Source organism: Oncorhynchus mykiss, chromosome 22, assembly GCF_013265735.2.
Source record: "Oncorhynchus mykiss isolate Arlee chromosome 22, USDA_OmykA_1.1, whole genome shotgun sequence".
Taxonomy (NCBI): domain Eukaryota; kingdom Metazoa; phylum Chordata; class Actinopteri; order Salmoniformes; family Salmonidae; genus Oncorhynchus; species Oncorhynchus mykiss.
Genome location: NC_048586.1, coordinates 7,103,030 through 7,118,955, shown reverse-complemented (window position 1 = coordinate 7,118,955; position 15,926 = coordinate 7,103,030). Strand labels below are relative to the sequence as shown.

General features: G+C 43.3%; 1 protein-coding gene across 5 annotated transcripts in view; it reads left to right on the top strand.

Moving 5' to 3' along the window:
* slc39a10 (solute carrier family 39 member 10) overlaps positions 1–15,379 on the top strand; it is a 64,806-nt gene extending 49,427 nt beyond the window's left edge. For all 5 annotated transcript variants that reach the window (XM_036958569.1, XM_021578737.2, XM_021578740.2 and 2 more), the window contains 5 exons: positions 1,564–1,684; positions 1,969–2,280; positions 2,436–2,516; positions 10,739–10,929; positions 12,065–15,379. In XM_036958569.1, the coding sequence (XP_036814464.1) occupies positions 1,564–1,684; positions 1,969–2,280; positions 2,436–2,516; positions 10,739–10,929; positions 12,065–12,217 (858 nt within the window). In that variant the 3' untranslated portion in view covers positions 12,218–15,379. The remainder of the gene's footprint in view (positions 1–1,563; positions 1,685–1,968; positions 2,281–2,435; positions 2,517–10,738; positions 10,930–12,064) is intronic.
* Positions 15,380–15,926: the final 547 nt, after the last annotated feature.

Here is a 15,926-nt window from a genome sequence, read left to right as displayed (position 1 = left end):
AATTTACCTTTGAAGAACTTTGGATGTTTTCAATGAGGAGACTCTCAGTTAGATAGCAAATGTTCAGTTTTTCCAAAAAGATTATTTGTGTAGGAGAAATCGCTCTGTTTTGTTCATCGCGTTTGGCTACCAGAAAAAAACAATATTATGCCTTCAAATACGTCACAATGCTGCAAACGCCTTGGGGAAAGGACAGAAAGTGTAGGCTCGTTCCTTGCGCATTCACAGCCATGTAAGGAGACAATGGAAAACAGCACCTCAAATTTTGCTCACTTCCTGTTTGAAGTTTCATCTTGGTTTCGCCTGTAGCATCAGTTCTGTGGCACTCACAGATAATATCTTCGCAGTTTTGGAAACGTCAGCGTTTTCTTTCCAAAGCTGTCAATTATATGCATAGTCGAGCATCTTTTCGTGACAAAATATCTTGTTTAAAATGGGAACGTTTTTCATCAAAAAATGAAATATTGCCCCTAGAGTTTCAACAGGATATCTAATCAATATTTATTCGTTTTTTTTATTTTCGATTAATTACAAAAAAGTTAATTTGTTCTTCCTCTTTGACAGAGTAGTTTGTCGATCGTTGACAAAAAAATGACAATCCATTTCTCATTTCCTCTTTGTAACAACAAAATATGGAAAATAAATAAATACTTTCTAAAGGCACTGTAGTAGTACATTTACAAAGGGGGCTGAATAATTTTGCACGCCCAATTTTTCAGTTTTTGATTTGTTAAAAAAGTTTGAAATATCCAATAAATGTCGTTCCACTTCATGATTGTGTCCCACTTGTTGTTGATTCTTCACAAAAAAATACAGTTTTATATCTTTATGTTAGAAGCCTGAAATGTGGCAAAAGGTCGCAAAGTTCAAGGGGGCCGAATACTTTCGCAAGGCACTGTACAAGTAGCTGCCAAAATAAAGGAAACGCCAGCATAGCATCTTTGGGCCGTTGGGCCACCAGAACAGCTTCAATGCGCCTTGGCATAGAAGTGTCTGAAACTTTATTGGAGGGGTGGACACCGTTCTTTCATGAGAAAATCCTGGAGTCGCCTCTTCACTGTTGACGTTGAGACTGGTGTTTTGCAGTTACTATTTAATGAAGCTGCCAGTTGAGGACTTGAGGCGTCTGTTTCTCAAGCAAGACACTTATGTACTTGTCCTCTTGCTCAGTTGTGCACTGGGGCCTCCCACTCTCTTTTCTGGTGGGTCTAATCCTGGACGCTGATTGGTTAAAACCGCATTCCAGCCTGTCTATTCCACAAGTTACCACTGGCTGCAGAACAAAAAAACTGAACGACTGGGTCATGTCTCTGGCAACCAATAGAACAAACAACCAGCTGGCTTGGGTAGCAACCCTAGATTTGTGTCGGGACTATCTTGTGGAAGGATGAAATAGTATGAATAAATTCATCAAAATAAAATGTATGAAAATATGTCAATTATTTTAGTATGTTTGTAACCCAGTTTCTCAGGAATTGTCACTTAAGTGTGGGTGAATTGCTATACTTGAGCTAGCAAACAAGTCTGTCTTTCTATTAATGTGTCTGTTCTTTCTTCCTTCAGGGAACCTTCTGTCGTAGGAAGAAGAGGGGTGAGGAGGCCAAGATTGGCAGGAAGCTGTCCGATCACAAGCTGAATCGACGCTCGGACGCAGAGTGGCTTCACCTCAAGCCTCTCACAGAGGGTGAGAGAGTTCACTTTAGGACAGGACACCCTAACACAAGAGTAGGATTGTTACCACACTTAAAATGCACCTGAGTGGAAGATTTGTGTGAGATGTGTGTAGCTTGGAATTTTGTGTGTAGGAGGATGATTATACTATGCATGACAAAAGTACCAGGTGTGTTTTTTACTTTTTATATATATGCAGGGCTGTATTGCCAGCTTGTGTTTTGTAGGACATGCCATGTACAGTATATCCTGAACTTGGCATTTAGTAACAGCTTTCTACTCCTTTCCCCCCTCAAGGTCTGGACAGCACGGCCATTTCCTGCGACAACGGCCACAATGACACCCAGCTTACAGAGCTGCAGCCACCTGACTCGCCCAGCAACAAGACGCCACTGGCCCCTGCAGACTTGCTTACCAAGGAGAATGGCCGTCGGCCCAAGAAACACGGGCACAACCACGGCGGGCATTCTCACGGAGGTGGGCATGGGCACTCACATGGCAGGAACTGCCACTCGGACCAGGAGATGAAGGACGCGGGCATCGCCAGCATCGCCTGGATGGTAATCATGGGTGATGGCATGCACAACTTCAGCGACGGCCTGGCCATAGGTGAGCAGTAAGCCACCACGTTGTAAAATATTTTGTTGTCAGTTATCTGGCTAGGTAAAGGTTGAATTAATAAAGATTAGACTGTATTATACTGTTCTGTAACATAATTAAGTCTGTGTCAATGTTCTTGTTGTTGAATGTTGTTTCTTTGACAGGTGCTGCCTTCAGTGCAAATATTACCGGTGGCATCAGTACATCTGTTGCCGTGTTCTGCCATGAATTGCCTCACGAACTGGGTAAGTGCACCATTCCTGGTCCGAGAAGCGCTTCAGAGCCATCAATCGTCAAACAACATCCATTATTTTGCCAAAACTCATTTCACAATTGACTCAAAAAGCTTGGATAATTATCCTATCCCCAAGGACAATGTGTTGGGCAATGGAGAGAATGCACAGTGCCTTCTATCTGTTAAACAGACACTAGCCCTGATCCAGTCAAACCCCCACGCTATCAACACTCGGACCAGTCATCTACTCCTAATAAATGACGCCAGCGCATTTGCAAAGTGAGCCTCTCCTCTCCCGTCGCTCCAAAGACAAATGCCTCCTCCAGGCTCTTTAACACCCCGCCGAGAAGTTCATTGGCAGTGATGGGTGTGTTAATTGCATGCAGCAACACGGTCAAGATGGGCGGCTTTGAGTGCGTGACGACAGATCAGAACCGACCGAACCATGGTCCTCAGTAAAACCCCAGAGGAAGCAAAGTGGAGACTGGATAGTGGTAATGGTGTGAGACCACCGCTCGGCGCTCTCTTTTTTTATTTGATGGATACGAGGAGACCGGAGTGATAATATATTCATTGTGGTAATTAGCCGGGAAAAGGGAACACTTGGTATGGCGTGGAGTAAATGTAGGTCAGCGTCTATTCATTTCTCACTGAATCGAGGGCTTTTCCGCTGAGAGTTGGGCTTTCTTCCCACAGCCGTGCTGCGCTGGCAGTGAGTGAGGAGGATGGTGTATGTGCATATGTTATCCTAGGTGATTTCAACATTCACATTGATTCAACAAAATGTTACTCTGTTACGGATTCCTGAACATGCTTGACTGTCTCAACCTGGTACAGCATGTCAATGTCTCCACACAATCGTGGGCATACACTAGTCCTCATCATTGAAGAAGTCCCTGCCTCAGACCTGGATGAACATGAGCTAGGTGTATCTGACCATAGGGCCATGACAATGTCTGAGTACTCCTGCAGGTGAGCTTCGCCCGAAGCGCACTATTAAATTCAGAAAAGTCACTTGACACATCCCTCTTCCAGGAATCTGTTCATCCTACCCTACAAGCTGACTTGAGTCCACCCCTGACGAAAGGGTCGACCTGTATAATATCACCCTAAGCAACATCTTAAACAGCCTTGCCCCTGAAAAACACATCAAGTATCCTTCCAACTATCAAATCACATTTTATTTGTCACGTGCGCAAAATACAACTGGTGTAGACCTTAGTGAAATGCTTACTTACAAGCCCTTAACCAACAATACTTTAAGAAGTTAAGAAAAAATGAGTGGTAAGTAAAAAATAGAAAATAAGTCACAAATAATTGAACAGCAGCAGTAAAATAACAATAGTGATGCTTTATACAGGGGGTACCGGTACATGTGTGGGGGCACCTGTTAGTCGAAGTAATTGAGGTAATATGTACATGTAGGTAGAGTTATTAAAATGACTATGCATAGATAATCAGAGTAGCAGCAGCAGCATAAAAGAGGGGTCTGAGTTGCCCTTTGATTAGCTGTTCAGTAGTCTTATGGCTTGGGGGTAGAAGCTGTTAAGATGCCTCTTGGACCTGGACTTGGCACTCCGGAACCGCTTGCCGTGCGGTCGCAGAGAGAAGAGTCTATAACTAGGGTGGCTGGAGTCTTTGACAATTTTTAGGGCCATCCTCTGACACTGCCTTGTGTAGAGGTCCTAGATGGCAGGAAGCTTGGCCCCAGTGACGTACTGGGCCGTGCACACTACCATCTGTATTGCCTTGCGGTCGGAGGCCCAGCAGTTGCCATACCAGGCAGTGATGCAATTACTCCGGATGCTCTCGATGGTGCAGCTGTGGAACCTTTGAGGATCTGCGGATCCATGCAAATCTTTTCAGTCTCCTGAGGGGGAATAGGCTTTGTCGTGCCCTCTTCACGACTGTCTGTGTGCTTGGACCATGATAGTTTGTTGATGAGGACGCCAAGGAACTTGATGCTCTCAACCTGCTCCACTACAGCCCCGTTGATGAGAATGGGGGCATGATCGGTCCTCCTTTTCCTGTAGTCCACAATCATCGCCTTTGTCTTGATCATGTGGAGGGAGGTTGTTGTCCTGGCACCACACAACCAGGTCTGACCTCCTCCTTATAGGCTGTCTTATCATTGTTGGTGATCAGGCCTAGCACTGTTGGGTCATCGGCGAACTTAATGATGGAGTCGTGCCTGGCCGTGCAGTCATGAGTGAACAGGGAGTACAGAGGAAATCCCAGGATCTTGTTTTCCACCATCAGTCGCCGCCTCCACCTATAGACTTTTGCACTCCCACAGCAACTCTTGAACAATGCAACCGAGTATCTGAGTTCTTCAAGGCTAAAATCAACACCATCCGAAAGGATATTGTATCCACCCCACCCCCCTTTAAGTGACTTTGCTCTGGTTTCACCTGATGCTGTTTTAGAAATCCTCAAATGTATACTATCAGTGACCCCTAAACCCTATTCCAACTCGGTTGGTCTCATCCAATTTGTAGCCAACCTGTTCAAGTCCCTCCACATTGGGAAGGTGCCATCACTGTTCAAAATTGCTATTCACCCCTTTGCTTAAAACATCCCTTGACCAAATCCTCATCTCAAACTACAGGCCTATTTCCAACTTCCCATTTTTACTTAAAGTCCTGGAGAAAGTAGTGCAACTCCGTTTCACTCACACTTCCGTGCTAACTAACTTTGAGGCTCTCCAGTCTGGCTTTAGGACCATGCACAGTACTGAGACAGCCCTGGTGAAGTTTGTAAATTACATGTTCATGGCTGCAGTTACAGGATTCCCCACCATCTTGATTCTTCTGGACCTCTGCTGCTTTTGACACAGTAAATCACACCATTCTACTGCAGTGCCTCCGAGAGCACACTGCCATCTGTGGGACTGCCCTTAACTGGTTCTCATCCGACCTCCAACCGCAAGCAATTTTAATCTACCATAAACTGCTCTCTCACACAAGGGTCTGTGTTAGTACCTATCCTCTTCCCACTTTACATACTCCCACTTGGCCAGATCTTCAGGCAGCAATTCCACTGCTATGCAGACGACACACAGTTGCTCTGTCAACATTGTCCAACTGGATGCAGAACAACTCAAGTGGCAAGACCGAGGCAATGCACATAGGCACCCCCCACAAGATCCCCAACTCCTGCAACGTCCACCCTGTTATAGATGGCTACATCATCCCCCTCTCCTCAGTCATCACTAATTTGGGTGTGAAATTCGACCCTGCCCTCTTTCAATGCCCACATTAGTTACGTCTGTATACTTCATTTTTTTTCACCTAAGGAACACCTCCCACCTAAGACACTCCTCAAATATTGATGCAGAAAATCGAATCCATGCATTTGTTCTCCAGAATAGATTAAGAAAACGCAGTACTTGGAGGGGCTGCAAATTCAATTAATAAACTACAGCTCTTCCAAAAGAGTGCCGCAAGGATTCTGAAACAAACAAAGAAGTCGGCCCACATCAGCCCTATCCTTACTAATCTCCATTGGCTACCTGTTCCTCAAAGATTTGACTATAATGATCAGCCTTGTCGACAAAGCCCTGCATGGCATCGGACCAGTCTACCTGTCAGACCTGCTCTCTCCCTATTAACCCCCACACACCCTACGACAAGCCACGTTCAAGCCATATATACAGTGCCTTCATAAAGTATTCGTACCCCTTGACTTATTCACATTTTGTTACACCCTGAATTCAAAATGGATTGAATATTTTTTTCTAACTCATCTACACACAGTGCCCCATAATGACAAAGTGGAAATATGTTTTTAGAAATTGTAACTAATTTATTTGAAAATTAAATCCAGAAATCTCATTGACATAAGTATACACACCTTGTCAATTACATGTTAGAATCACCTTTGGCAGTGATTACAGCCGTAAGTCTCGAAGCGCTTTGTACACCAGGATTGTACAATATTTGCACATTCTTTTAAAAATTCTTCAAGCTCTGTCAAGTTGGTAATTGATCATTGCTAGACAGCCATTTTTAAGTCTTGCCATAGATTTAAGACGATTTACAGGGGGGCAAAAAAGTATTTAGTCAGCCACCAATTGTGCACAATTTCTCCTTCGAAATATCAAAGAGATACAAAAGCCACTATTCCTGGAACACACCGGTCTCTAGTGTTTTAACATAATTTGATGTGGACCTTTTCTTATTTTCACTCTCACCGGCCACTGTAACCTCTACTTACTGATTGGGGCAGGATTCAATAAGATTAGCATTAACCTGCTATTAACCGGGTTTTAGCTGTCATTTACAAGCTGCTCCCAGTGTTATACCCATTGCGGACACTGCCATTGGATGCATGGCATGCAAGTAGCATTTGTAGAAATCCCATGCAGTCGTGTTTAAAGTTCAAACACTGGTATGTGTTATGTAATTAATCTATACCTTGATAAACTGATAGAAATCCTTATTTTGTTTAATGACTTAATTTAAGTGCCATTATTTCTATATAGCCTACACTCTCATTCTGAACTCTCTGACATGAGTGGGATTTAAGGATGGGTGTGGTTTTGTGACAATGACCACAAGGGCAGCCACTCACCGACTTGACAGATCCAACACAGGTACACCTCTGGCATAGCCTAAACAAATGCTGCCGTTTATCATGGGTTGACACTGAAATTATTGAAACAAGGTGGATCGATTGAATCCCGGCCTGTGTTGGGTAAGGGTGGAACAACAAATGTTTGGATTGGGATTCTAACTGGTGACCTTGTTGCAAACCGGTTTTTACTCCCTCCACCACCCTCCAACCTAGCCTGTTTTAAATTTGACTCACCTGTAAGCTTTCATCTAACCAATCACATTGGTTCTGCCTTCGAGGTAATTCAGCACAACACTTTGAAAAGTTTAATTCAATGTAAACTGTGGTGTTCTGAACTACCAGTTTACATTTGTCATTTAGCAGATGCTTTTATCCAGAGCGACATACAGGAGCAATTAGAGTTAAGTGCCTTGCTCCAGGGCAGAGATGTTTTACCTAGTCGGCTCAGGGATTTGAACCAGTGACCTTTCAGTTACTGGCCAAAAGCTTTTATCCGCTAGGCTACCAGCCGCACCCAGTTGAAGAATGTTGTGATTTTTGGTGTTTAAGGACCAGAAATGGGTTTAGAATATTTAATGGATGTGACAATGAGGATTCAGGAGAGGAATGAGAATGGACCGGATGAAGCCAAGGGCTGCAGATGAAGGATCCGTGGTAGGGGTGGACTCTGTACAGTTTGGCTTGGAGTCTCAGGTAGACATCATTGTTAGGCCATGGTAGTTATAGGCTGCTGTGGTGATGGCAGTCCCCAAAAAGAGAACTCCAAGTTAGTCGGACCTTGGAGAGGAAATGAGCCGTTCTGGATTGCTAGTGCTGAATGGTTGGCTAAACAGTGGGGCAAAAAAGTATTTAGTCAGCCACCAATTGTGCTAGTTCTCCCACTTAAAAAGATGAGGCCTGTAATTTTCATCATAGGTACACTTCAACTATGACAGAAAAAATGAGAAAAATCCAGAAAATTACATTGTAGGATTTTTAATGAATTTATTTGCAAATTATGGAGGAAAATAAGTATTTGGTCAATAACAGAAGTGTCTCAACACTTTGTTATATACCCTTTGTTGGCAATGACAGAGGTCAAACGTTTTCTGTAAGTCTTCACAAGGTTTTCACACTGTTGCTGGTATTTTGGCCCATTCCACGATGCAGATCTCTAGAGCAGTGATGTTTTGGGGCTGTTGCTGGGCAACACAGACTTTCAACACCCTCCAAAGATTTTCTATGAGGTTGAGATCTTGAGACTGGCTAGGCCACTCCAGGACCTTAATGCTTCTTACGAAGCCACTCCTTCGTTGCCCGGGCGGTGTGTTTAGGATCATTGTCATGCTGAAAGACCCAGCCACATTTCATCTTCAATGCCCTTGCTGATGGAAGGAGGTTCTCACACAAAATCTCACGATACATGGCCCCATTCATTCTTTCCTTTACACGGATCACTCGTCCTGGTCCCTTTGCAGAAAAACAGCCCCAAAAGCATGATGTTTCCACCCCATGCTTCACAGTAGGTATGGTGTTCTTTGGATGCAACTCAGCATTCGTTGTGCTCCAAACTTGACGAGTTGAGTTTTTACCAAAAAGTTATATTTTGGTTTCATCTGACCATATGACATTCTCCCAATCTTCTTCTGGATCATCCAAATGCTCTCTAGCAAACTTCAGACGGGCCTGGACATGTACTGGCTTAAGCAGGGGGACACGTCTGGCACTGCAGGATTTGAGTCCCTGGCGGCGTAGTGTGTTACTGATGGTAGGCTTCGTTACTTTGGTCCCAGCTCTCTGCAGGTCATTCACTAGTTCCCCCCGTGTGGTTCTGGGACTTTTGCTCACCGTTCTTGTAATCATTTTGACCCCACGGGGTGAGATCTTGCGTGGAGCCCCAGATCGAGGAAGATTATCGGTGGTCTTGTATGTCTTCCATTTCCTAATAATTGCTCCCACAGTTGATTTCTTCAAACCAAGCTGCTTACCTATTGCAGATTCAGTGTTCCCAGCCTGGTGCAGGTCTACAATTTTGTTTCTGCTGTCCTTTGACAGCTCTTTGGTCTTGGCCATAGTGGAGTTTGGAGTGTGACTGTACATGTCCAGGCCCGCTTTGTATTGAGGGCATTTAGTTAATTTTTTACAGTTTTACTTTAGTGCCTTATTGCAAGCAGGATGCATGTTTTTTCATCTCTGCCGGATTCCTTCACAGCCATTAAACGCAGTAACTGTTTTAAAGTCACACTTGGCCTCATGGTGAAATCCCTGAGTCTTCCCAGCCGGCAACTGAGTTAAGAAGGACGCCTGTATCTTTATAGTGACTATCTTTATAATACTTTCGGAAGGCACTGTGTGTGTGTGTGGCCTTATAAGCATTCTAGTACAGTTAAATAGTTAGCACACACACGGACGCTGCGGTCTATAGCACTACATTTCAGTGCAAGAGGCGTCACTACAGTCCCTGGTTCGAATCCATGCTGTATCACATCCATGCCGTATCACACAGCCGTGATTGGGGGTCCCATAGGGCAGGGCACAATTGGCCCAGCGTCGTCCCGGTTTGGCCGGGTTAGGCCTTCATTGTAAATAAGAATTTGTTCTTACCTGATTTGCCTAGTTAAATTAAGGTTACACACACCACACTGACCAAAAAGTTATTTTGTTGGCATTTATGTCCCCATTACCAGTAAAACATAATCAAAATCTATTTTTTCACTTACTTGCTGTGCTGTTGTTCATTTGTTCAGTCGTTTCATTCTCAACCAGGATTTCTATGGAACTCCGTTTGTGTCAACAAGCATATTTGACACGTCAAATAGTGTTATATGACACGTCAAATAGTGTTATATAGTGTATTGCTATGTTACGACATTTGGGTCTTTTGCGTATCAAAAAATATACTATATAACACTATTCAAATATGTTTGTTGACCAATCAGGACCTGAATATGACTGCACGTCATATAATAATTTAACACGTTCATACATTTTTTACATAGTTATTACACATTGAAAGTCACAGCTCTTCAGTAAGGTTATTATTTTGCCAATGTTTGTCTATGGAGATTGCATTGCTGTCTGCTATATTTTATACACCCATCAGAAATAGCTGAATCCACTAATTTGAAGGGGTGTCCACATACATGTGTATAAATAGTGGTGATGCAGCCAGTTAAGATGCTCTCAATGCTGCAGCTGTATACAGTTGAGGATCTGGGGTGCCAGGCCAAATCTTTTCAACCTGATTGGGATGAGGCGCTATTGCGCCTTCAAGACTGTTGGTGTGAGAGGACCATATTAAGTCCTTAGTGGTGGACACAGAGGAACTTGAAGCTCTCGACCTGCTACAATGTGGATGTGGGCGTGCTCGCCCTTCCGTTTCCTGTAGGCCACGATCAGCTCCTGTTGTCTTGCAGACGTTGAGGGAGTGGTTATTGTCCTGGCACCACTCTGACCTCTCTGTAAGCTGTCTCATTGTCGTCAGTGATCAGACCCACCATCGTCTTGTCGTCAGCAAACTTGATGATCAGCGAGTAACACCATTTTGTGGGTATTGATGAGTATCAAATGGTTGCATACAGTAAGTGTGAGGTGAGTGACTGAGTGAATACTGTCACATGCGTGTTGGCCAGCCCATGTAATTCTTACCCGGTCATCCTTGTGCTTTTCTGGCTCCAGGTGACTTTGCGGTGCTTCTGAAGGCTGGCATGTCGGTGAAACAGGCCATTGTGTATAACCTACTCTCTGCCCTCATGGCCTACGTGGGCATGATGATCGGCACAGCCGTGGGCCAGTACACACACAACGTCACCAGCTGGATCTTCGCCGTCACCGCTGGCATGTTCCTCTATGTGGCTCTGGTGGACATGGTGAGTTTGTTTCACTGTACAACTATCTCAACCATTTCACAAAACCTGTTTTAACATGGGCAGTGCCATAGAAGGCTTTCGCCATTCTAAAGTAAGTCGGCAGGGTGGGACCTCGTGGTTTAATTACAAAATTCCATACTGGTTAGCAGGAAGGATCAGCCAATTCATTATTTATGTCCTGAGCAAATTGCAGCACTCCAGGTGGCATGAAATGACCAAACCTTGGCTTTGTGCCTTTTCAGACTAAACACATCCCAGCACCGTAGATGGTGGTAAGCACCTTTTCAGTTTGTTTACGGACCACCAATAAACTTGTAGAAGAAGAAATTGACAACTACTGTAAAATAGTGACAGCCCTTGATGGTGCTTCCCACTCAGTCACAGAAGCAAAACTCGGGGGTGGGCTCTTTCCACCCCCTAACGCAGAGATTACCAAACTGGGGGTTCTGATTTGAAAATGGGGCTGCAAGAAAAAAAATATACAATCTGTAGTCAACTGAATTTGCTGCTTAATCCATAGAACCGCAGTTACGTGAAAGCTATTAGCGGTTGGGATAAACGGAGCGGTTACAGTTTTTTCTACAAATGTGGCTTTTCATTGGTTGGAGCTTTAACCTATTATGACCTGGTTCCTGAAAGTTAAGACTTAACAACACGTACTATGCTCACAAGCGCAGGACTTATTAGAACAGTGAACGAGACTAGGCATCAAATCAGAACAAAATGACTTGGGGTGGGATTTTCCACATACAGAATTATTGCCTAATGATCTTCCCTGATGTTTTCCTTAACTTCTCAATACCTCTCTGGTGCATTTGTCACTTCAAACCATACTTCCTTCAGATTGAAATTCTGTCTGACTGACTGAAATTGTAATTGACTGTCATAGCCCCAAATAGAAAAGTAAACGCTGGCTGTTGATTACGTAACTATTTTGTCATGGTGGGGTCACAATTGTCTAAAATCAAAATGGCATCACGGGCATAAGGTTTGGTAACACCTCACCTAATGTCGAAGTCCAGTACAGTTGAATGGCCTCTATCGCCTCTAGTGTCTAACGTTAATACAGTGTAGTCCCCTCTTAATTTTCCTGTATTGTGTCTGACTACATTGTGACCTCTTGCTCCCTCTCTAGTTACCAGAGATGCTCCATGGCGATAGCGAGGAACACAAGCGCTGTCAGCTGGGCCACTTTGTCCTGCAGAACCTTGGCCTGCTCACCGGTTTCTCCATCATGCTGCTCATTGCCATCTTCGAAGACCAGATAGTTTTTGATTTTGGCTTCTAGCGGTGGAGGGTGGGGCCGGTTGGTACGAGGGAAGGCGAATGTGAGGTTGTCGCTACTTGTACTTTTTTGGCCTTTAAAAAGTGCTTTGTTTGTTCTGTGGTGGTCCAGTGTCCTGCATGCATAGTGATCGAGCTCTCATTCATGCTCCCTGTGCCTCTCCATTCCGTAGCTCAAAGCAGTGGCTTATACATATTCCCCCATTCTGTTGCCTTTCTCTGTCCCATTGAGTTATTCCTTTCAGCTCCTAAGTTCTATCCTATGCTCCTTCCCATGTAGCTTAGATGCTGTATTGAAGGTACACCTCAAGGTTACACACTCACCAACAAACACCTCTTTAGTTGATATTGATAAGGCCACCTTCCTTTCGGAGACTAGCTTATGCAAGCAACACTTTGATTACTCTCCCCATTCCTCTGAAACCCATTGTAGCAAATCAAAAGGAATGTCACATTCCAATTGGTCTAAATACATTTGTCGACAAGATAAGTTCACATATCGGCGGCTCGCCTCAGTATCAGCAGGTGTGCTCCACAACCTTTGAGCTTCTCTCTCAGATAGTGGGCAAAGTTCCTCACCCGACTGTGTAAGATGGATAACCTCCTACCCTGGAGATTTCTCCAGATTGCTTCCCACCGGGCCTCCCCTACAGAGAGGAAGCTGTCATGGCCCAGCAGCCCTCTGCTCATCCATCATAACCCTGTGCAGTGTGTCGTCTTATGTCGTTCCCACTCCCTTTATCTGTTATCAACCCTGTGGCTTATCCCATTATCCATGCCTAGTGCACCTATGGTGCCTTCCCATTGCCCCCATCCATCGTAAACTTGTGAAATCTGTCCCGCTGTGTATCAACATTTATTGTCTAAAGCCGTGGCTGTGCCAAGTCCATTGTGGTGGCTTTGCCAATGAACACACTGTAATAGAGTAGCTAGGAGCTAGCTAGTCCGTAGACTCGGAAGTGTTAAAGGAAAGTGGTGCTAAAGCCCAAATTTGTCCCCAGGCATTGCATGAGTCAACAGGTCTGTATTGAAGGTCTTCGCCCTGTTGCTCTGCAAAACAATTGAACCACAGCTTAGCTATGCATTTTGCCAAAAAATGTGAATGCTACTACCCCAACCTTAAAAGAGCGATTGAGTGTCTAATTATAATGTCTCGGTGTTCATTTGCAGCAGTCTCCATATTTATATATTTTTTGGTCTTGTTTTTATGGCTAATTTGAGAAGCATTGTGGGTATTGAGGGTACGGTAAAAAAATCAGGTACGACTTTAGGTACTCACTTGGATGTAGGCTCCAGTCCGTTTCATTTCATTATGAGTGTTCAAGACCGATGTTAAATGTAGACTCAGCGACGCACAAAGTAAACAGAATATTAACTCAATTTCCACAACAACTAAGAGTGTTAAAGCATGGGCCTCAAGTTCTCCACTGCTTTGGTCCTGTAGCTACCATGTTATAGTGGTGTAAAGTGCACCCGAGCACATGCTCAGATACTCTGTGTGACTATTGGAGAGCAGTCTAGCATCGCGCTCATCTCAATATCTGCGGTACTGATTCATAGCGCTGAGTCGATCTCTGAAATGATATGGGAGAAAAAAAGTTGGATTACCTAGATATATATTAAGAACCAAGAAATATTGCCCAGCTGCTTTTGGAGGACTGATGATAGTCTGTAAACAAACATTTGACATTTTACAAAATGAAACTTTGCATGCCCTAAGTCCTATGTGAATTTAAGATAGAAGAAAATACTATGTCGAAGAAACAGTGTTACTTTGCATTTACTCCATTATTGAGGGCACTAGCTTGTTTTTGTAGCCAAATACATGACCCATGCATTGTGTTGTGGTATTTTCTTATTTTTAAATGGGTTACTGTAAGTCTTGATTACCCCCATCGCAATCGGGCAAAGTCAGAAGTCAATTAGATTGAGAGCGAATTAAGTATATTAACTTTGCTTATTACATGGGGGTTACACTAGTTACCTTACCAAAATACCCAAGTTAAGACTGTTTTCAGCATCATATAAGCACAGGAACCGTGCAAATCTAAAGAGTGTCACTTGTATTGTTAAACCCTGAGATGTTTGGATACTGTGTTGTGTATCATTTCTCCCAAATCAGTTTAAGAAAGTACTTGTGTCAAATAATACATTTTCCTGTGTCATTTTGAAATTGTCAGAGAACAATCTGGAAAAGAACAAGCATGTCAATGGCCTTTTTATCACTGCTAAAAATATGCTTTGTCTATATATTTGAATATGTTCAAATTAGCACACTTTGCACTTGTGTAATTGATATTCGACTTGTAATCAAACCGTATAACTATAAGGTTATCAGATGTTCCTTTGATTTGTTTATTTTTATTTTTTATCAATCATTAGTTGTATATCTTTGGTTAAATGGGTGTATGAGATATGACACCACGCCGACTGTGCCAAAAGTGGCCCATTTGGGTTTTCTTTACCATAATTCTGTGCTTGCCGTCGCCTCCTGACATTCCATTGGCTGTCTGCTGCTCGAGTGCTAAGCTAGCCAGCCTGGCTGCTTCACCTGCTGGATCACATTGAAATGTGCAACCTCCATTTATCCTGTCACTGTGTGACATCCATCGTCTTGTCTTATTGGCTGTGAATCATCGTCAATCACATTAAACTAATGTACTTGATTGGATCGAATCATGCATGAGGCATGAGTGAAATGGAACAGGAAAATGTTTTGGATGTAATTGTTTCTCTGCTTTTGTATAGAAAAATGTAAATTAAAAAGACTAGTCAAATGTTTTGTTTATTTTTTAAATAAACCAATCAACTGTAGCGATGAGGACTTCTTTGGGGCCTGCTGAGCCTACTGGTAGAGCTTTAGTGTTTTAGAACATTAATGTTAATTCATTTTCATAGTCAGTTTTTCAACATGAGAAAACAAATAGAAATATGTTCTTCATGGGCTGAATAGGTGCCTGCAATGTCGCTATATTCTTTTAACAATACATTTTTCATGCAATGGAGATGGTTACAAGTGTCTAGCCACCATTTAGATTACCATGCCCCAAGGAATATCAGAATCTCTTTACTGGACTAGGAGCAGCAAATACAAAATAATATGAAGGTCCATGGTTAATTAATTTGATACATTGTTTACAAAAGGAAAATAAAGTTTGCAAAGAGCCCCTTTTGTGTGACCTTTTTGCAATAACCAGGAATTCTGGAATTTCTAAAAATGAAATTGCTTGATTTTAGAATAATATATCTTCCTGAGACTACAACAGTCTTCAAGAGAACTTACAATGTCATTGTTGCTCAGTTGAACTTTCTTGTTCTAAGGGCAAGGGTGTGTTCCGTTCATTAAACGCTTTGCTATGTTGCGTGATCGTTTGTACTGAACAGCACGATACCCGTGTACATCGTTCTTCAACCGTCTTCAAGGTAGGTTTGCTCCTGTTGATGGTGTTATGAATCAACACTAGTTCAGGAGAGAGGACCTGGGGGACCATCAAACGGCTGCTATGAAACCCTTAACAAGGAGTTGCAGTCAGTTTTGGAATGGGTGGCCAGTCATAAACTGGCCCTGAACATCTAAAACAAAGACCATTGTATTTGGCACAAATCATTCCCTAAGCTCTACACCTCAGCCCGATCTGGTAATGAATGTTGTGGCTGTCGGTCAAGTTGAGACCAAATTACTTGGTGTGACAAGATTGTAAACTCATGTTCAA